The sequence below is a fragment of the Grampus griseus genome (genome assembly GCF_964374135.1).
Source record: "Grampus griseus genome assembly, chromosome: 6".
NCBI lineage: Eukaryota > Metazoa > Chordata > Mammalia > Artiodactyla > Delphinidae > Grampus > Grampus griseus.
The window spans coordinates 55,618,460-55,642,441 of record NC_139000.1 but is presented as its reverse complement, the minus strand read 5'-3'; the positions used below and the strand labels follow the sequence as shown (position 1 = coordinate 55,642,441).

The window sequence follows — 23,982 nt, the reverse complement described above, 5'->3', positions numbered from 1 at the left end:
AAGTTACAACCAACACCACAAAAATACAAAGGATAATAAGAGACTACTACAAACAACTATATGCCAATAAAATGGACAACCTAGAAAAAATGGCCAAATTCTTAGAAAGGTGTAATCACTCAAGACTGAATCAAGAAGAAATAGAAAATATGAACAGACCAATCACCAGTACTGAAACTGAATCAGTAATTTAAAAACTCCCCAAAAATGAAATTCCAGGACCAGATGGCTTCACAGGTGAATTCTACCAAACATTTAGAGAAGAGTTAACACCTATCCTTCTGAAACTATTCCAAAAAATTGCAGAGGAAGGAACACTTCCAAACGCACTCTATGAGGCCACCATCGCCCTGATACCAAAACCAGACAAAGACATCACACGAAAGGAAAATTACAGGCCAATATCATTGATGAACACAGATGCAAAAATCCTCAACAAAATACTAGCAAACCAAATCCAACAATACATTAAAAGGATCATACAACATGATCAAGTGGGATTTATTCCACAGATGCAAGGATTTTTCAATATCCACAAATCAATCAATGTGATACATCACATTAATGAACTGAAGAATAAAAACCACAGATCATGTCAATAGATACAGAAAAAGCTTTTGATAAAATTCAACATCCATTTATAATAAAAACTCTCCAGAAAGCAGGCACAGCAGGAACATACCTCAACATAGTACTTGTTTGTTTTTATAAGAATAAATTCATGGACTACCAGTGTAAATTTTTTTAAGTGCCATGGGATTATACATGAGGGATCAGCTATTTCTTGGGTACAAGGGAAGATAGGAGAGTTGAGGTCAAGCTTTATAAACATTTGACCTGAGCTTGAAAACGAAGTGAGATAGCTTTCTTACATAAAAAAAGATAGCGGTGAAGGCATACTAAGTAAAGCAAATAGCAAATGAACAGAATTAAAATACATAGGAAGTGTGGGTTCAGTGTGCTAGAGATAGGGGAAAAGTAAGTTCTAAATGCCAAGCCAGATCTCTTGGACTTTATTTTGTGGGGACTGGAGAGCAACAGAAGTTTATGAGATAAGGAATTAATACCCTGAATATATATAGAACTCCTAAAACTCAACAGCAAAAAACCAAAACAACCTGATTCAAAAAGGGGCAGAGGACTCAAAACAGACATTTCTCCAATGATACACAATCGGCCAATAAGCACATTAGAAGAGTACCTAACATCACTAATCATTAGGGAAATACAAATCAAAACTAAAGTGAGATACCACCTCACACCTACAAGTTACTATAAAAATACATATATAACAATAAGTGTTGGCAAAAATGTAGAGAAATTAGAGTCCTTGTGCACTAAGTACAGAATATGGTACAGCCCCTGAGGATAATAGTATGGCAGTTCCTCAAAAAAATTAAAAAGAGAATTACCGTAACATACAGCAATTCTACTTTGGGGTATATACCCAAAGGAACTGAAATCAGGGTCTCAAAGAGACATTTGAATACCCATGTTCATAGCAGCATTATTCACAATAGAATGTGGTATATACATACAGTGGAATATTATTCAACCTTTAAAAGGAAGGAAAGTCTAACATATGCTACAAAATGAATGAAACTTGAGGACATTATGCTAAGTGAAATAAGTCAGTCACAAAAGATAAATACCATATGGTTTCACTTATATGAAGTACAGTTAAACCTTGAACAACCTGTGGGTTAGGGATGCAGACCTCCATGCACTTGAAAATCTGTGCATAACTTTACAGTTGGCCCTCCATATATGTGGCTCTGTATCCTTGGATTCAACCAACCAAGAATCCTGCAGTACATATTTACTGAAAAAAATCCATGTATAAGTGGACCTGCACAGTTCAAACCTGTGTTGTTAAAGGGCCAACTATATAACTATACTTTAAAACATTATGATGATAAATGTTACATTGTGTATTTTACCACAATAAAAAAATCAGAAATAAAAAAATTTACTGATATGATCTTTCTGAAATAATATTCCAGGAAGTACTGATGTATAATGCTAGCTTTTTTTGTATCTTTAGATCCAGGTGTTAATTATTTAGAACAAAGTAAATCCAGACTTTAAAAAAAAGTTTCTGAGACAAGAATCACATCATCAAGTTTCTGCTCTGAAGAATAAATCTGGTTATCAGTGCAAAGAATGGATTTCAGTATGGAGGAGAAAGAGACTAGAGGACAAGAATGAGTTAGTAAACAAGCTTTTCAATAGGCAAGGAGAGGCCATGAATGCCCTTAATATGACAAGTGAGAGTAAAATACATACTAGCAAATTTTAGAGGCACTAGAGAGTTGTAATCAATCAATACAATCTGATTACCAAACAAAGAAGAGAAATGAAGAAATAAAGATTCCAAGGTTTTCAACATCACACACTGTATAAAAGATCATGGTAATGGCAATAAATTTTAGAAAAGCAATAACATGTTTGGCTTGGTAGAGAGGAAATGAGTTAGGTTTACACATGATTAGTTTGAGGCTGCCTAGAGACACCTAAATAGATTTGTTCCAGAAAGGTGGGCCAGAAGCTTAAGAAAGTGGTACTATATTACAGAAACGTCTGAACCTCATCCATATATACTGGATAATTAAAGCCAGTAAGAGCATGTAGAATACAAGAGAACGCATAACAAAATCCTGGGCAACAGTAAAGCATTATTTTAGGTACTCTACAGAGTAATTTAAGGTGTTGATTTAAACCTAATGACAGGGCTTCCCTGGTGGCGCAGTGGTTGAGAGTCCGCCTGCCTATGAAGGGGACACGGGTTCGTGCCCCAGTCCGGGAAGATCCCACATGCCGCGGAGCAGCTGGGCCCGTGAGCCATGGCTGCTGAGCCTGTGCGTCCGGAGCCTGTGCTCCGCAACGGGAGAGGCCACAACACTGAGAGGCCCGCGTACCGCAAAAAACAAACAAACAAACAAAAACAACCTAATGACATCTTCATGAAGTGGATATTAAATCCATTCTTCAGATTTGTAAAATAAAACTCAAAAAAAGTAAGCAACACGATTAATCCTGAAATCTAAGAAAAGCCACTGAAAAACTGTAGAAAAATGGCCAGTTAATTTTATGTTAGAAAAATTCATTTAGGGGTAAACCACAAAAGATTAATTAATAAGATATTACAATAATCCAGGAGAAAAATGACAGAACCCAAGCTAAAGTAGTGTTGCTGAGAATTAGGAAGAAGGCAAAGACATGAGGGATACAAGGTAGAATATACTGGACTTGATATAGACTGGCTATTGGAGTTATTAAGTCGTAAGAATAAATAAGCTCAAATGATGGTGCCATTTACAAAAAAAAGAGAATAAACTGTAGGCTTTCCCAGGATTAGGTTATTTTAAAAGCAGAATGTAATTTTTCTTTTTATATTTAATAAAAAATTTCTCCCTTCTGATTTTTTCACTGTAAGTTATTAGATAAGACCTAGGATTTAGTCACAGTAATTTCTTCTTATTAACTTTCTTACCTTCTAAATCTCACCAATCCAGAATGCTCTGGCCATGGGTGTATGTTTTGTTTCCTCATCTCATTGAGAACTTTTAAAACATCATCTTCTCAGTAAAGACCCTGACCACTCTATTTCAAGTTGTTTCCCCACTTCCCATTCCCTTTCCCGGCTTTATTTTTCTCCATAGAATGTATCACCTAATTTGTAATGTATTTTACTTATTTATCATCATCTATTACAAGAATGCAGGCTGTATGAGTAGAGTTTCTTGTTGTTGTTGTTTTTCTTCTTTTTTCTTTTTCCTCTGCTGCATCCCAGTATCTAAAACGGTCCTGGAGCCTGACAAAATTTAATACTTAAATGGACAGATGGATGACAACAATTTTTCAGAAGAGTTTTCTGAAAGAGGTAAGTACTCTTTATCACCAGGCATTTTATATCATTTTTCTTAAAAAGAAAAAAAAAGCTTTTTATTTACATTATCACAAAATCAGACAGCTTTGAGTCCGATAAGAACAATGCACAGGGCTCTTTGAATCAGGCAGATTTCTTAACAATTCTGTGATTCTTTGAATTCAGGTGCCAGTCTTAGAAGTGTGGCCAACAGGGAGTGGTTTTCACTGTCCAGAATTTATAGAATAACGTTGCTAATTAATCTTATTAGTAAATGCTCATGCAATTATAATGTAAGCTAATGGATACATAAAAGACACAAATTTGAACAGCTAAAGGTTACACATGTACTGTTACAGAATACATACATATTGAAATCAAATTACACATGCAACGTTTTGAGAAGATCAAAGGGAATCAAAAATGTTAGGATAACTAACACACTTTGTCAAGTTCAAAAACTGAACTTAGACCAAGATATATTGTTAGAAATAACTTTCTAAATCTATAGAAGCTTAAGGGGAAAAAAGCAGTTAAAGTTTATTCTCCAGAAAACTAACACTCAAAACTTACTAGCAAAAAGAAAAAAACAAATGTTGAGGGGAATCTTTCACATCTGTAAGTAATTCAAACCTCTTTTATTCTCTTTGATGTAACTGAGTAAATGTTTATATCCCCTTACTTGCAGGTTTCTCCTGCAAGAAGCTTTATTTTATTGAAGTATAATTGACTTACAATGTTATGCTAGTTTCAGGTGTACAGCAGCGATTCAGTTGTATATATAATATATATGTGTATATATATATGTATCATATATATGTTATTTATCAGATTTTTTTCTCTTATAGGTTATTGTAACATATTGAGTATAGTTCCCAAGAAGCAGGATTTTTGAAAAGGCAAGTTGTGTTGAAGTTAGAAATTGCTAACTTCAACTAATTATTCTCTTCTTGCTTCCCACCTAGCACTAATTCATAACAGATGGTAAAAATATTGGCCTTGGGGAGGGAGTGGGACGTCTGAATTTTGATAGTTGTTTTGGAGTGATTTTTTTCAGTGAAGAAGATAATATCTTCATCTTTAATAGTTGATAATTAAATATACTGAATTTTAGTACAGTAACTTTTCTTTTTAAAAGACCACTAACCTCAATAAGGCTGGTCTCAATAAGGTGGAAAGATAGAAAGAATAAGGAGAAAAAAATCTCTGCTCTCAAAGTAGTATACATAATGATGAAATGTTTGTTGAAATTATTTTCATTATGAAATTAAATATGATTTGCAGTTTCAAGATATACCAAACTCATACTTAAAAATAAACACATGAACATATTCTAAAGCTTAACACAAATTATTTCTGATTTATCCCTGACAGAGTTTCCTTCATTAATTGCACTGTAAGTTACAAGACATGAAAGAAAAAGCCATCAAGATGACCCCTTCAATGGATAAGTCCATCCATTGGCCTGTGTAACCAATATGAAGGAATATTTTAATATAGAATGGAATTTATAAAGATGCAAAGGATGAAAGAAATGGAAAATTCATTAATCAAACAATAAATGACCTAAATGACCTTTGAGGCATAAAGAGTCATTTAATATAAGACTGTAACCATTGCTGAAGCCTGACTCCCACCATCAACAGGAAGGATGTTGGAAACAACACTATGTGGAAACTCTGAAAGATTATGGGGGCATCTGACCTGTTCTAAGATGAAGCACTATGGGAAAAGAGGCAGTCTGAGGTTAAGATGCTGTCACATAATACAAGGAAGTTGAGATACTATAGAAAAACTCATGGGAGGAACTTATAAGATTTAGAGAAGAGAAGCAAGAGACAATAGCGTTTCTAAAACTGTGAAGAGGATGACTAACCACTGGCCTCAATTATGCTGTCTCTATTCTTCAGGACTACTATAAACCACTCCAGATCATTTATCCATTTTTGGTTCCCTAACTCCCCAAATAAAACCCAAAGTAGTAGATGGCTAGATGGACACACGGGGTTGAAGTGTAGTATTGGTGGTTAATTTAAATACACAGATTTTGAAGCTACAACACTTAAGTTTAGATCCTGACTGTGTCACTTACTAGTGTATGACTATGGGTGAGTTACTTGGCCATCTCTGTGCTGCAGTTTGTATAGTTACTGTACATAACTACCTCATCAGGTTGCTACAGGGATTAAGTTAGTTTGAAAAAGTGCTTAGAATAGTGTCTTGAATTGCATAAGTGTTTACAATGGCACAGATGATGATGATACACTCTCAAAACTAAATTTTTTTAGTTTTTAAAAATTTTTATACAATTTACTTTCCATTTACAGTTATTACAAAATATTGGCTACATTGTATATTGTATAATACATCCTTGAGCTTATCTTACACCCAATAAAAACTAAATTTAAAAAAAAACTCTCCTCAAATCAGGTTTTAAAAACCTAAACTCACATAACCCTCCAAACAACTGAAGAAAATATTTTTATTCCCATTTTATAAACAGGTTCTACAGAAAAACTAAGAAACTTACTAGACTAAAAAGCCGAACTAGAAAGTAGTCTAGCAAACAAATGCATAATAGGCTGATTCTAATCTGCTCTGCGAAACTGTTTCCATATAAGAGATTTTGTTTGATTTTATGTAACAGTTACTAGAAGTTAAACTCTGAAAAAAGTATATTATCAAGTTAAAAACAAAAAATATATATAATATATACAATTTATGTAATGTATAAAATCACTTTATATATATAATCACTTAAAACATTAGAAATAAAGTAAAAATTTGATGAGGGAAAAAATATATTAATAATAATAGCAGCTGTCCATTATTAATTTTTCCACAAGCTAGGCACTTACCTAAACATTTAATATGCATGGTCTCATTTAATCCTATAAAATAATTACTACTGTTATCTCATTCTACAGATGAGGAAACTCAGGTTTTTAGAGGTATTTTAACTTGATAGGAGACATACAGTTGAAAAGCAGCAGAACTGACATTCAATTCCAGGTCTATCTGACACCAAAGCCTATATCCCCCCTTAATTTCTATTTATGCTGCTCTAAGGCAATACACATTTTATTGAGCCCACATATTGAAACTCAAACTCTTCAACACAGTGGAAGAACATCCAAGTTTAAAAACAAAACAAAACAATAATGCTCTTTACTTAGTTCTTTAGCTTAACATATACAGTCAAACACAGCATAGCTCATGCATTGTTGGGACTACTACTTAGTTAAGCAGTGTCCCCTGGAGTCTTAGAATTAAAAGGTAAGAAACTTTTTAAAACCTCTGGAAAACAAAAAGTGAGTCTCAAAATACTACTCCAAAACACTCTAAATATATGTAAATCATGTTGGCAAATGGAAGAAAATTGTATTTTTCACTGTTTCAAGAGATGTTATTTCCCTCCCCTGCCCACCTATAATAGTCCCCTGCCCACCTATAATAGTATAAAAAATAATCAAGTTAAGTACAGGTGATTCTGTTTATTGCTTTTTATTTACAGGAGAGTGTCTAAATTGAGAATTAAAATGGAGATAGTTCCTCTCATGAGACTGCTTTTATCTATTTATCTTTTGAAATCTTTCAGAGTATGTCTAAATTGAGAATTAAAATGGATGACATCTCCTCTTATGAGATTGCTTTTACGTATTTATCTTTTGAAATCTTTGTGTTTCTTAGCAATTTATATGACCCCTTCATATAAAAAACAGTAAGCCTTGGTCTTGTTTACTGCAAAATTTTCCCCCAGTTTGTTATCTGCCCTTTTAATGTTGGTCTTTTTTTTTTCTGTTAATTTTCAGAAATTTAAACTTTCATATAATGTAATCTATTTTCCCTTTAATTACTTATATAACTAATAACCTCTGTCTTCTATCATCTAGAAATGTGATAAATAATTCATTTATATTTTCATCCAGTTTTAATGGCTTGATCGTTTTTTAAAAAGGTGAAATACTTGAAAATTACATTACATGTTCTTTTATTTCAAAAGGTCTTTCAATAAAATGTTCTCTTGTTTCACAAGTAAGGAAAATAACAAAAAAGGAAAAAAAAACAATGCAAAACATACAGAACACAGATTAAAGATCAAAAGTCCAAGTTCCCTCAAATTCTAATCAAGAGGTAACCCACTGTTTGGGGTACATATTTTTTCTATGCATACACTAAAATGTACAGGAAAAAGTACGTATAGCTTACTGACACTTCACCTCTTCCCCTCATGATCTTAGCTCATACATCCCCAATAAAGACTAAAGGATGCTAGATCTGGAGTATTTTAATAGTAATTCTGGAGATAGTACATCCATCCAAGATTTTCAGACTTATTTAATTATAGAATTCTTTATTCAAGTGACAGCAGTTCAAAGACCTGGTAATCTTTAAAACAGTGTTTTGGAAATGCTGGCTTAGCACTTGAGACAACCCCAAACTGTAATGTTTTGTGAATACAAAGTATGCAAATCAAATATTTAAAAAATGAAAGACAACAAACTTACTTGGGATACACTGGTTCATAAAGGTACTTGTCCCCTCTTGTAGATGTTATATGAAAAAACAAGATGTAGCCATTTGCCGTCTGAAAGATAAATTTTATTTACCATGAATTAAAGGGTAAGGCTATGACTGTAATCTTAATTTTATATATTGTTACTTTGAAAACACTTCAAGAACCCCCTTTTGAAGAGCTACAGCTTAATTATGCAAATAAAAAAATCACTTTGCTTCAATATAATCCATCTTGTTTAAAGTAACTCATGAAAGGGATTTACAGATTTCAAAATATTTCATAGGTAATTGAAATCAATAGTTCATAACATGCTGTAGACATTAATATTCTAAAATAACTTTATTATTCAATAATAGATGATTATTTTGCAAAATATACAGAACGTTTTAAACTCTGGAATAATACGGCAAATAATTTTTCTGAGTTTTTAAAGCAATTATGTCACCAAATAGTAAGTATGATGAAATTCTTGACTCTACTCAAAGTTTATATAGTGTAACTTCAGAATAACATATTTTATACATTTCAAAATCAATCAATTAGCCTCTGATTTACTACAAAATATATCAAGACAGAAGTAAAAACAGAGCAAACCTCCAACTTAAAAAATTTGAACATCAGCTAATTTTTCTAAGTTAATAAAATGTTTTAAAAATATAAACTGTATTAAGTGAAGTCAGTCAGAAAGAGAAAGACAAATACCATATGATATCACTTATATATGTAATCTAAAATATGACACAAATGAACTTATCTACAAAACAGAAACAGACTCAGAGACATAGAGAACAGACTTGTGGCTGCCGGGGGATGGGGGGGTGGGGGGGATGGATTGTGAGTTTGGGATTAGCAGATGCAAACATGATATGCATAGAATGGATGAACAACAAGGTCCTACCGTACAGCACAGGGAAATATAGTCAATATCTTGTGATAAACCATAATGGAAAAGAATATTAAAAAACGTATGTATATGTATAAGAATCACTTTTCTGTACAGCAGAAATTAACACACATTGTAAATCAACTATATTTCAATTAAAATATATATATAAATTATATTAAAACAAACAGTGCCATCATATGATCATGGCACATATCTGACTTGTAAAGCTCAAACAACCATTTTACATTTATATAAATACAATATTTAGCTTTTTCTAACCAAACATTTTCAGGCATTAACAGAGTGAAGTGGCAATGTTTTACCCAAACTTCTTTATATTCACACTGAATTCTTATCATTTTAGAGGCAGGAGGGCTTTTACCCAAAGTAGAACTAAAGAAACTGAAAAAATTATTCAAAGTTTCAAGTTTCTTTCCAGTACTGGTTTTCTGTTTTTCACATAAAGGAATGCCAGAGGAAATACTCAATTTCTTCAGCAAAGCCAGGTGTTTTGTTTCTAAGCTATAAACTTTAATATTTTAATGTATTCCAAAACTCTAATTCAACATATTGGGATACAAAAGAAAAAAGGTTAAAATCCTTCAGAAAAGATCATCATTCTAATTACTCATGTGCAATTTTTTATTCTTCTAATGTGAAAACTATGGGATCAAAAAGAAAATGGATTCAAATCAAACCATATTGAAAGTTTCAGACATCATGACCCCTATATAGATTAGTGACTGTTTAAAATGTGTAAACTCTACTGTTACAGGGGCTAGAAAAGTAAAATAATACGGTCTAGTACTTAGATGAATAACATACAACCACTGTCTGAATATCAGTCACTCAAGGTCAAAAGTTCAACATTTCAGAATATCAAATGCTAATAATGTACTCAGAATTTTAACAAGTGCTTAGAAGACTATAATGCCAGGAAAAACACAGCATCACTTTGCACCAGCATTTAGAAATTTTATATAGACAGTATACTAGATCAAATTACAAATAATGGCTTGATTTACTATTTTGGTATTCTGTATCAATGATCTTTACCAAGTTTCTATGGCTTTGCATGTATATTAAATGCTATTTATTTCCAGATCTCAATGACATTCATCAGTGATAATTTCATGAACAGTCCTGCCTTTGAACAACTTAAAAAGTTTTGGTAGCAAAAACATGATCATCCTTAAAAAGTAGCATCTTTGTGTATCTATACCAAAACTGTTTTTATGCAGTGTTATGATGGCCCTTCTCTTCCTATCCCTAAAATACTGCAAAAAAGTATATAACTACTGCTTACTCTGTAGGCAACAATACCAATACCTTCTTAGAGTATACATCCATAAACACACGCACACACCCCAAAACTAACTTTTCTAAGTTAATGAAAAGACAAAATAAAGAACTTCGAAGTTCTCTTTCCTGTTATCCCTATCTTAACAATATTTTTTTCTTTCTCCAAGGTATATTACTGGATTATGTGCCTTTAATTACAGAGGCCCAACAATCTGTAGGCAACTTATATGACAAGTCTTTATGTCCCCTTCTTTTGTCTATCCATGAATTAGGGCCATAAGGTCATAAGGATAAAGGTATTGAGAGGATAAAAGAAAATCACTACTTAAATAGAGGCTGGAAGAGACAGCCTTGTCTCTACTAATGCTACTTAGAAGAACTAGAAACAATAATGTAAAAGGATATTAATAATGCAACAAATTATCAGTCAGAGAGGTATGAATATTAAAGTTTCACATCATTTATTTCAATTGTAAATCTAGTAACAGAGCTTTTAAAAAACCAGGCAAACTACCTCACCTAATTTCACATTTTAAAAAGAAGAGATTGAATTCTACAGGTGGTGGTGGTAGTTGATACGGTTATCATTATTATTATTAACTGCCTGTTTCTATTCTGCTTTGTTTGGGCATTTGGGAAGTTTTCACTTGCCACCCCAAATTAAATGTATTTTTAAATTATTTTATGACTGATGCATGACATATATATTACAAATAGTAAACTTCTGTAAACAGGAGTAATTTAAATCTAACCGTGTCATGAGACAAATCAACTGCTATATATAACTAATGCTTAACCTGTAGGCAGCATCCCAATACTTTCCTCTACCAACCCAAATACTTTTTTGTACATGAATTCACCAGATAGTTTAGAATTCCAAGTCATAGTGCATTTCTTCCTCAGCATATACCATTTTTACCATAAAGAATAGGACAGATTTATGCATCTGGCTCCAATGACTTGAATAACGGCATCACAGAGATTTCTGTAATAACTTAAGAGAGAAGGATTCGATGATTTAGAGATGTATCTTCTATGCCAACATACTGTCATATCAGGTTTCAAATAAGGCTGATAACAGACTAGCATTTTTTAATTCTTTACACTGGTTTATAAATGATGCTCTCTGTTTTTAGCTTTATTTTTTTGTTATACATGTTCAAGTATATAAAATTACTCACCCCAAAGCATAATAAGATAATGATCTAACACTTTTGTATACTCTTTCAGACTTTGTACATTCATACCTATGAATATAGTTAAATGAAAAATAACAAAAATGGTTATAAATAACATATTCTCTCAAAGATAGGTGAAGAATATCTTTTGATACAAATAGTCATCAAAAATTATTATATTATTACTAGTTCTATCACATTGTTTTATATCAAAATACTTAAAAAAAAAAACACTTCTGCTTCCAACGAAGATGGATTAAGCTGAAGTCAATTTGTGCTTCCATCTGAAACAAACAACCAAAAACCAAACAAAATATATGAAACGATGGTTTTCAAAACACTGACAAGCAATGAAGGCTAGTGATCTCTGACACATGGAAAACAACTCAGGTGAGTTCTATGATTGTTCCAGCTTACTCTCTTGAGTTTCCAGGTCACAGCACTGAGAAGGGGAATAGAGACAGAGCCTGGCAGACTCCCTGAGTTGAGAAGACGATGTTGAGAGTCCAGGAAGAACAAGGCACTAACAAAATTTATATGACAGAGTACCAGAGTCAAGAGAGCTGCATGGAGAAAGAATCAAAGAGCACCAATAAGCACATGCATGTGAGGATACTACCAAGGCAGAAGAGAAACCAAAAGGATTAGTAAAGGGAACAGTGCATGGTGCTCCAACAGTCCAGAAAACAGTCCCTGTCCCACCAGCAAGACTGAGGAAACTCATAACGCACAGGGCATTGATTAGAATGCTCAGGAAGGTAGTCCTCAGGTATGGCTGTGGTAAATTGACTTTTTTTTTTGTTTTTTGGGGGTTTTTTTGTGTTTTTTGGGGGGGTACGCAGGCCTCTCACTGTTGTGGCCTCTCCCGTTGTGGAGCACAGGCTCCGGACACGCAGGCTCAGCGGCCATGGCTCACGGGCCCAGCCGCTCCGCGGCATGTGGGATCTTCCCGGACCGGGGCACGAACCCGTGTCCCCTGCATCAGCAGGCGGACTCTCAACCACTGTGCCACCAGGGAAGCCCTAAACTGACTTTTTAAACAAGAATAATAGCAATCTATGTTGGGGTCTTACCATATATAAAAATAAAACATGTATAATATATGTTCCTTCACCCCAACAGAATTAAACTAGAAATTGATGACATAAGATTTCTGGAGAACTCTCAAATATTTGGAAACTAAATAATATGCTTGTAGGGCTTCCCTGGTGGCACAGTGGTTGAGAGTCCGCCTGCCGATGCAGGGGACATGGGTTTGTGCCCCGGTCCGGGAAGATCCCACATGCCGCGGAGCGGCTGGGCCCGTGAGCCATGGCCGCTGAGCCTGCGCGTCCGGAGCCTGTGCTCCGCAACGGGAGAGGCCACAACAGTGAGAGCCCCGCATACCGAAAAAAAATAATAATAATAATATGCTTGTAAATACTTCATGAATAAAAGAAGAAATCAAGACAGAAATTTAGAAAAATACAGGATACTAAAATTTGTGGGGTGTTATTACAGCAGTACTTAAGGGAAATTTTATAGCTTCAAATACCTGTATTAGAAAAAAAGAAAAATGCCAAATCGGTGACCTTGGGTTCTACTTTAAACAAGAAACAGATGAGCAAATGAAACCCAAAATAAACAAATTAAAAAAAAAAAGAGGAAATAATACAGATCAGCATAGAAATCAGTGAAGTAGAAAACAAAAATAAAATCAATGAAATTAAAATCTGTTTTTTTTTTTAAAGACCATTAAAATCGATATACTTCTAGTCATACTGTCCAGGAAAAAAAGAAAGAGAATAACCACTATCAGAAATGAGAGAGGAGACATCACTACATATTCTACAGATATTAAAATAACAAGGGAGTACTGTGAATAACTTTATGACAGTAAATTTCCCGCTTGGATGAAATGGATGGGTTCCTTTAAAGACACAAACTATTAAATCGTACTGAAAAGAAAGAGGTACCCTACATAGGCTTATATCTACTAAAGAAATTGAAATTTCAATTAAAATCCTTTCCACAAAGCAGAACAAAACTCTAGGCCCACATGCTATCACTGGTGAATTCTATCAAATACTTAGAAAAGAGATATCAATTCAACACAAACTCTTCTAGAAAACCAACAAAGAGGGAACACTTTTGATCACATTTTATGAGGCCAGCATTACCCTCATACTAAAAGAAGACAAAGACATTATGAGGAAAAGAAACTACCAGCCAATATCGCTTATTAACACAGATGTAAAATTTATAAACAGTTTTAGCAAATTAAATCTAACAATGTATTAATACATCATAAGTAAATGGGGTTTATCCAGGAATGCAGGGTTGGTTTAACATTCAAGAATCTATAAATGTAAGTTACCATATTAACAAACTAAAAAAGAAAAATAGTATGATAGTCTCAATAAATGCAGGAAAGACATTAGAAAAAATCCAATATAACATTACTAATTAAAAATTTTCAGCAAATTAATGAGAGGGTTAATTTCCACAACTTGATAAAGGGGATTTACAAAATATCTATAACATGATTCTTCTTCTTTTTTTAATATTTATTTATTTATTTATCTTTGGCTGCACTGGGTCTCTGTTGCTGTGCATGGGCTTTCTCCAGTTGCGGCGAGCGGGGGCTTCTCTTCATTGCGGTGTGCAGGCTTCTCATTGCGGTGGCTTCTCTTGTTGAGGAGCACAGGTTCTAGGCACGCGGGCTTCAGTAGTTGTGGCACGCGGGCTCAGTCGCTGTAGCTTGTGGGCTCCAGAGCACAGGTTCAGTAGTTGTGGCACACGGGCTCAGTTGCTCTGCAGCATGTGGGATCTTCCCGGGCCAGGGCTTGAACCTGTGCTCCCTGCATTGGCAGGTGGATTCTTAACCACTGCGCCACCAGGAAAGCCCCTATAACATGATTCTTAATGGTAAAAGACTAAATGCTTTCCTCCTATTCAAAATTGTACTGGACAATCTAACCAATAAAATCAGGCAAGAAAAAGAAATAAAAGGATCCAGATTGGAAAGAAAAAACGTAAAACTGTTTTTTGACGTCACTGTCTATACAGAAAATCTGGCGGAATCTACAAAAACAGTACTAGAATAACTGAGTTTAGCATGGTTGCAAGATACAAGATCAATAGAAAAATCAACTGCATTTCTATATACTATCAGTGAACAATCAGCAAATTAAAATACTGTTTTCAAAAACATCAAAAAATATAAAATACTTTGGGATAAACCTGGCAAAAGATGTGAAATACTTGTACACTGATAACAAAACATTGACAAAGTTAAAAATATCTAAATAAAGGAAGAGATATATGTTGTTCATAGGTCAGAAGATTCAATACTGCTAAGATGACAACTCCCCCCAAATGGATCCACATATCCAATGCAATGCCAGTCAAAATCTCAGCAGGTATTTTCATAGAAACCGACAAGCTGATGCTAAAATTCATACAGAAACAAAAGGTCCTAAAACACTGAAAACAACTTTGAAAACAAAGTTGAAAAAGTAACACACTGTGATTTCAAAAATTATTACAAAGCTAGAGTAATCAAAAGTAATACTGTATTAACACAGACAAATATATCATGGAACTGAATAGAGAACACAGACAAAACCCCACATACATGTGGACAACAGATTTATGACACAGATGCAAAAGAAATGCAATATAGAAAGGATAACCTTTTCAACAAACGGTGCTGGAACAACTGAATATCAATATGCAAATAATTAACTTAGATCCATATCCTGCACCATATATAAAAATTAACTCAACATATATCAGAGACCTAAATATAAAACCTAAATCATAAGACTTCTAGAAGAAAGCATAGGAAGAAGATAAGAGCCATTAAAAAATAAACTAATGAACCAGACATCATCAAAATTAAGTACTTCACGCATTCAAAAAATAGTGTTAAGAGAATGAAAAGACAAGTAACATACTAGGAGAAATTCTTCGTAAAGCATATGTGTAATAAAGGACTTGAATCCAAAATACACTAAGAACTCTAGAAACTCAACAATAAGAAAGCAAAGAACCCAATAAATAAAATGGGCGAATGATCTGAAAAGACACTTTACCACAGAAAACACACATGGCAAATAAACAAATGAAAAGATGTTCAACATCATTAGTTATTAGAGAAATGTAAATTAAAACTATAATGGGATACCACCACACAGCCATTAGAATAGCTAAAATTAAAAAGGCACACCTTAGGTTGGCAAAGAGGAATGAGAACTCTTGTACCCTGCTGGTAGGAATGTAAAATGGTACAACTGCTTCGTAAAAAGTTTAGCGTGTCCTTAAAAAGTTAAACATAAGGGACCTACCTTACGATCTAGCTGTTCCATTCATGGCTATTTACCCAAGATAAAAGGAAATATATGCCCATATAAAGATTTGTACATGAATGTTCATAGCACTTTTATTTAAAATAGCCCAAAACTATAAACAACTCAAATGCCCATCAACAGATAAATGGATAAACCAACTGTGTTATATTCAATAAGATACTCAGCATTAACTACTGATCCATGACAACATGCATGAATCTCAAAATTATGCTGAGTAAAAGAAATTAGAAAAATGTCATAGCACATACTGTATGATTCCATTTGTTTAAAACTCTAGTAATCTGTAGTGACAGAAAGCAAATCAGTAATTGGTTTTAGAGGGAGGTGAATCATGGCAGGATGGAGGAATTACAAAAGGGTACAAGGAAACCTGTGATGGATCTGTTCACTATCTTGACTGTAGTTATGGTTTCAAAATTTATCTAATTGTACATTTCAAACATGTGCAATTTATTGTATATCAACAGTACTTCAATAAAGCTATTTAGAAAAGAGGAATGGAAGTGATGGTTCGACTTAGAAACTTCTGCTTCTTGAAAAGCTTCTACCATCACAAGAAAGGCCTTATCTAGCCTACTGGAAAATAAGAGGTCACAAAGAAACCAGAACAGACAGCTACAGTCAACTACCAGATATGTAACTAAGGGGCTATCCAGCATCAGTGGAGCTGTCAAATGACTGTAGCCACATCAGTACTAGAGGTGAGATCAGGAGAACCATTTGACCAAACCCAGTGCAAATCACAGAATGAGAGTAAACAAATGGCTGTTTTGAGCCACCATTTTGAAGATAATGGTTAACTGTGAAAAATAACAACCCTAACAAAAATAGTATAATTTAAGGAAGTATAAATAGTATGATTTAAAGACACCAAGTTATGGAGACAAGAGCAAAATTCAAAGAGATCCAGGAGAATAGCAGAGTAATCACTTCCAAAACAGTGTCTGGTCACACCAAGATGGGAAAAAAAAAGAAAAAAAAAAAAGAGAGATGAATGGGTACTATTTAGAACACTGTACTCCTCTACAATTTGCTGTATTCCACTCTCTTATAATACTTTGCTTTCAGCTGTTATTTGGTGACTCAATACATTAACATGCTGGGAACGGGAAAAAAAATCACAATGAAACAACAGGAATTCTAAATTAAACTGATGTCTTTCCCTTATTTATAAATAAATTATATTCTAATTCATGTCACAGTAACTCATGTTGTGGCAAAACAATCTACATTTCCATTTAGCTGGGTGTGAAAGAGAATATTAAGAGTAGCAATGAGAAATAGAGTTGGAATGGCAGGTAGAGGCCAGAGCACAAGATGCTCTGAATACCAGGCTAAGAAGTTTGGAACACATTTTGAATGCAATGGGAAGCCACCAAAAGGTTTAAAGTAAGAATAATATAAGTGGGACTTCCTTGGTGGTCCAGTGGCTAAGACTCCAAGCTCCCAGTGCAGAGGGCCCGGGTTCGATCCCTGGTCAGGGAACTAGATTCCACATGCCGCAACTAAGAGTTCGCATGCCTCAACTAAAGACCCCGCATGCTGCAACTAAAGATCCCACATGCTGCAACCAAGATCCCGCGTGCCACAACTAAGACCCGGCACAGCCAAATAAATAAATAAATATTTTAAAAAATAAAAGCTGTGATTCAGAAATAGCTATGCATAATTTAGATGCATTTCAAGTAGACAAAAAAATGTAACTGAAAGTTTTGAGTTCTAGGCAATCTACAAAAGATACTAAAAGCCTGTGCTAAGGCAATGACAACGAGAATAAAGAGAAGAGGATGGCAGTAAACTAGAGACAGGACTTAGCAAAATACTGGTGATTGGATGGGAACACAGAACCAAGGGACTCCAGGTTTTTTCCTATTATAAGCAAAGCCTCAATAAAAATACTTACGCATATGCCTAAATATGCTGGTGCTACTATTTGCCAGACACAGTCCTAGAAATGAGACAGTACTTCAAATTCATTTTAATGTTCCTTGCGCATGGATATAGATCAATTGTCTAAAACTGAGGAAAACTGTAAGGATATTTATGGTCTGGTAACATGTCTACAAAAATGATATTCTACTTCTGATGCTCAGAGAATGCACACTCCCAAAAGCTATGGGCCAATTCTTAAAATGGTAAAGGATTTTCTTTCTCACACCCCATTAAAAAACAGTGTCAGTGAGATTTCTTTCTAAGGTACAAGTTGATAAGGAGGTGACTGTGGTTCTGTTGATGATACAGTACTAGAATTTTTAATACTGACATGTCAGAGCATACAATGACTATACCTGGGGATCAGGGGGAAGGCCATAAGAAAATTAAATGGGGATGACTGCTTTGGCTTTGACTTAATGTGCAGAGAGTGATGATGTATTGCTCTATAGGTCATACAACTGTATATCCTTCTCACACAGTCGATCAATGATTTTTTTTGTAGAAGCAAATTTCAAAGCGTCTCCTAGATTCAGCTTTATTCCATAATAGCTAGTAAGATCAAACAACCATGCTAACAGAGAAAGGCAGCAAGGCAAAATTATTAAGACTTTCAAATTCTAGAACCAGCCTTCATGGGTTAGAATTCCATTATCAGTGATGTGATCTTAGGCACATAGTATTTATGTAATCTGGGGCAGGTGCTTTAACCTGTCTACCATAGTTAGCTCTACTATATGGTGGAAGCAATAAAATTACCTACCTTTAGAGGAGTGTTTGTTTTATGTATTCAGGTGTTCCCATATGGGTGCATACATGTTAACATATGCTATCCTCTTCTTATATTAATCCTTTTATCATTGTATAGTGTCCTTTTCTGTCTTTCTTTATGGCCTTTGCTTTGAAGTCTATTTTGTCTGATACGAGTATTGCTACCCCCACTTTCCTGTCATGTCGATTTGCATGAAGTATCTTTTTCCATCCCCTCATTTTCAGTCTATGTGTTCCTTTTACCCTAAAGTGGGTCTCTTGTAGGCAGCATGCTATAGGTTCTTGTTTTGTTATCCAGTCTGCCACTCTGTCTTTTGATCAGAGCATTTAGTCCATTGACATTTAAAGTAATTACTGATAAGTAGATATGTCTTTATTGCCATTTTAAACCTTGTTTTCCAGTTGATTTTGTATTTGTCTTTTGTTCCTTTCTTCTTTTTGTTTTCCTTTTGTGGGTTGACAGTTTTCTTTCGTATTATCCTTGAGTTCTTTTCTTTTTATTTTTTGTAATCTATTGTGTGTTTTTGATTCGTGGTTACCCTGATTTTCAAATATGTTAACCCATTACTATATCTCCTTGCTTTAGACAGGTAGTCATATAAGTTCAAACACATTCTAAAAGATCTATATTTTCTTACTCCCCTCCCCTACATTTTGTGACTCTGATGTCCTATTTTACATCTTCATGTTATCCTCTTGCTGTTCATTGTAATTATAATCACTTTCACAAAATTTTTTGATTTTTTAAAAAATCTATGTACTGGCTTCCTTAGGTGATCAAACAATCCCTTTACGTACTTGCCTTTCCTATTGTGATTTCTCTTTCTTATAGAGTCTTGCTTCTTTTCTATTTAGAAAAGACCTTTCAATATTTCTTTTAGGATAGGTTTAGTATTGCTGTATTCTTTTAGTTTTTGCTTGTCTGGGAAATTCTTTATCTCCCCTTCTACTCTAAATGATAATTTTGCTGGGTACAGTATCCTAGGTTGCAGATTTTTCCCTTTCATGACTTTGAATATATCTTGCCACTCCCTTCCGGCTTGCAAAGTTTCTGTAGAGAAATCAGCTGATAGCCGTATGGGGGTTCCCTTGTAACTGACTGACTGTTTTTCTCTTGATGCCTTAAGAATCCTCTCTTCATCTTTAAATTCTGACATTTTAATTATAACACGTCTCAGTGTAGGTCTGTTTTAGTTCATTTTGTTTGCAACCCTCTGTGCTTCCTGTACCTAGATATGTTTCCTTCTTTAGATTTGGGAAGTTTTCAGCCATAATTTCTTCAAATACACTTTCAATCCTCTTTTTCTTCTCCTGGGATCTCTATTATGCGTAGATTGGAAGGCTTAACATTACCCCATAGATCTCGTATGCTGCTTTCAATTTTTTTTTTCTCTTGTCTTTCTGTCTGCTGTTCTGATTGGGTGATTTCTGTTATTCTATCATCCAGATCACTTATTCATTCTTCTGCCTTATTTAGTCCACTGTTCATTGCCTTTAGCTCAGTTTTTATCTTGGCAATTGAACTGTCTAATTTTGACTGGCTCCTCTTTATAGTTTCTAGTTCCTTGCTACAGTGATCTGCATTTCTATCAATAATCTTTCTTAATTTCTTTAGCATTTTTATTACCTCCTTTTTGAACTCAGTGTTTGGTAGAATGGAGAGGTTTCTTTCATTTTGTGTTCTTTCAGGGGATTTCTCTTGTTCTTTTAATTGGGAGTAGTTCCTCCAATTTTTCACTTTACTCATATTTCTCTCTCTGAATTTAGGAGAAACAGTTATCTACTGTGGTCTTAAAGGGCTGTTTTTTATTTGGGAGCATCCCTGTGTAGCCTGTGTGAGTCCAGTGTTTTTGGTGCAAGGCCTGTATTTGGTATGGATGCCTGCCATGTTCTGGCCGTTATCCCCCTGACAGACGGGTTGTGTTGTGGTGACCAGAGCTTGCACTGGATGTTGGGCGGGGCCTCTTCTTTGCTCTGTGGTTGTCACAGCCCTGTTGGGAGCAGGGTCTGCTCCCCAATTGTTGGAGTAGAAGCCCCCAGATCCAGTTCTAAGCTACAGTGTGAGGTAGGCAGGACTGGAAAGCTCTCACTAGGAAAGGGGCCTCTGTGTATTTTTCTCCAGCAGCTGTCCACCAGGACGTGCAACTCCGTGATATCACCTGCCACCCGGTGTGTGCGCCCACAAAGTACAATATTGCTGGCACTGCCTTCAAACCAGCCTCCGCTACAGGAGCATCAATAAACAACAGACTCATACATTTCTCAGGGATGTGCATGCTCACAACGCCACTGGTGCGAAAACCCACCAAAGTCACTCCTGCACCCACTATCGGAGTGCTGGTAATCTGCTCAGATTTCAGCCCTGCCTTTGCACGTGCACACCCACTCTGGTGGCGCTTGCACGCTCCCAAAACTTGCTGGTGCACATTTCTAAAGTCCGCAGTGGCTGCAGCCATGCCCCGCTGGGAGCATGCTGACAATGAGGCTGCCATGGTGGGCCCACACCCTTCCCTTCGTGTGTTGACAATGGGGCTCCTATGGCAGACCTGCGCTCCGTGCCAGTTGCATCCCAGACCACACTTCAGGCCCTTCAGGCTATCTCTGCACAGCCAAACCAAGTCCCCTCACCAGGTCTGTCCACTGAAGCCCGAGTTTCAGCATCCAGCCCCTGCACATACCGGCAGGCCTGCATGTCGGGCTGGAAAGTGCACCAATGTGCAAGGACCGTCTATGCTGGTCTCCCTCTACCCTACCTGGCTATAAGCTGGCTCCTGTATTCGTCTCTGAAGCTCCCTATCTGTCCCAGTGGACCTCCCAGCTGGTGAAGGAGGTTCCCAGGGTGAGGAAACCTTTCTTCTTTCACAGGTCCCTCCCAGGGGTCCAGGTCCTGTCCTGATTCCTTTTTATTTCCCCTTTCATCCTAACCAGTTACGTGGGCATCTTTCTTGCAGCTTTGGTTGTATTAGATCTTCTGCCAGCTTTCAGTGTGTATTCTGTGAGAACTACTCCACTTGTAGATGTATTATTGTATGTATCTGTGGGAGGACGTGAGCTCCACGTCCTTCTATGCTGCCATCTTGACAGCTTGTCCCTTCTCGATAAAATCATTACTGAAAGGTAAGAGACTTGGAAGACAAATTCAGGAGCTCTGCAAATAATGAATTAAAGAAAGAAAACAGGTATGCTAACACATATATATGGAATTTAAGAAAAAAAATTTCATGAAGAACCTAGGGGTAATATAGGAATAAAGACACAGACTTACTAGAGAATGGACTTGAGGATATGGGGAAGGGGAAGGGTAAGCTGTGACAAAGCAAGAGAGAGGCATGGACATATATACACTACCAAACGTAAGGTAGATAGCTAGTGGGAAGCAGCCGCATAGCACAGGGAGATCAGTTCGGTGCTTTGTGACCGCCTGGAGGGGTGGGATAGGGAGGGTGGGAGGGAAGGAGACGCAAGAGGGAAGAGATATGGGAACATATGTATAACTGATTCACTTTGTTATAAAGCAGAAACTAACACACCATTGTAAAGCAATTATACTCCAATAAAAAAAAAAAGGGAAGAAAACAAGACAAACCTTGTTCTATTCTTCTCTTATTTAGGAAAAAGAGAAAAAAAAATCCCTAGCTGCAGAAACAGACTGAAGTCTTCAGATTGAAACGCCTAAGACTCAGGTTTAATTTGGGTGGATTGGCCCGGGGTGGGAAGGAGGGAGGCAGGCAGAGGGAGACAATTTAATGGAAAAAAAAAAAGATACAATCTTGTAAGTAAAAATAACTTAATTTCAATCACAAAGAGAAAAATCTTTCATAGAAAAAGAATAGGTTGCCTGAAAAGGGAAAAGACTCAGATTAACACTAGACTTCTCACTAATAACCCTAGAAACCAGAGGGCACTAGAACATTACCTCATGGCTAGGAAAAAAAAAAAAAAGAATCTCAATCTAAGAATCCTGTACCTAGACAGGATATCCTTCACCATGCTTAAAGAACAGTACGTTCAGATATTATTTAATATATGAATGCCCACTGTGTGCAGAAAATGCTCTTGGCATTGAAGCTATAGTGAAAATAACAAGCAAAAAGATATGGAACTAATATTCTGGGTTTGAAAAATGGACAGGGACTTCCCTGGTGGCACAGTGGATAAAACTCCGCACTCCCAATGCAGGGGGTCTGGGTTCGATCCCTGGTCAGGGAACTAAATCCCACACGCATGCCGCAAGTAACGGTTCACATGCCACAACTAAGGAGCCTGTGTGCCACAACTAAGGAGCCCGCGAGCCACAACTAAGACCCGGTGCAACCAAATAAATTAAAGAAAAAAAGAAAAATGGACAAACACAGGCAACCTACAGAAGAGGAACTGCAAAGGGCCAATAAATATAGGAAAAGATGCCAAACCTCACTAGCAATAGAAATTAAACAAATGGAAATTAAAATGACAAGACCATTTTTCACCAATCCAATGCAGGCACAATGTAGGTAAACAGGAATCTTAAGAACACATAGGAGTGACTCTGGAAACTGACACAATTTTATGAAAAAATGATTTGGCAATACTCATTAAAAAGAATATACATACACACTTTGACCCAGCAATCCTACATAGGGAAAAGTGCCCTAAAGAAATAAATGCGCCAATACAAAAGGGTATATGTATAACGATGTTTACTGTAGCACTGTTTATAGTTGCCAAAGGTCCATTAGAAGAATAGCAAAGAGTATAAGAAACTTCCACACTATGGAATATTATACAAATACTAAAACTAATAAGTTAGAGTGTATGTATTAATCTAGAAGGGTAGTCATAATATACTAAGTGAAAAAAATCAAATTGCAGAGTAATGTGTAAATTAAGATGTTAATTTTGTGTGAAAATAATGAAAATTTCCATATTTATCTATTTAAATCTACTCATCTGTAAGTTAGAATCCTATGCAAACATTCAAAATCAAGTTACAGAAAAATGTTGAAGTGAGACATTGTTCATGATATAACATGTCAAAAAAGCTGTACAGTAGCTTTCTATAAAGAAAAAAATATGTTTTCAATAATGCTCTACCTATGAAAACTCACAGATTTATCAAATGTGCTCCTCATGAACAGGTGACATTAACAGTCACTTATAGTAATATCACTTTGGATTTAAAAACAAACAGACTT

At 35.5% G+C, this 23,982-nt stretch overlaps 1 protein-coding gene across 1 annotated transcript in view; it reads right to left on the bottom strand.

Annotated features, from left to right (window-relative positions):
- RIC1 (RIC1 homolog, RAB6A GEF complex partner 1) overlaps positions 1–23,982 on the bottom strand; it is a gene marked incomplete at its 5' end in the record, with an annotated part of 101,007 nt that overhangs the window by 67,428 nt on the left and 9,597 nt on the right. The window contains one exon of the mRNA XM_082656894.1: positions 8,377–8,456. Within this exon, the coding sequence (XP_082513020.1) occupies positions 8,377–8,456 (80 nt within the window). The remainder of the gene's footprint in view (positions 1–8,376; positions 8,457–23,982) is intronic.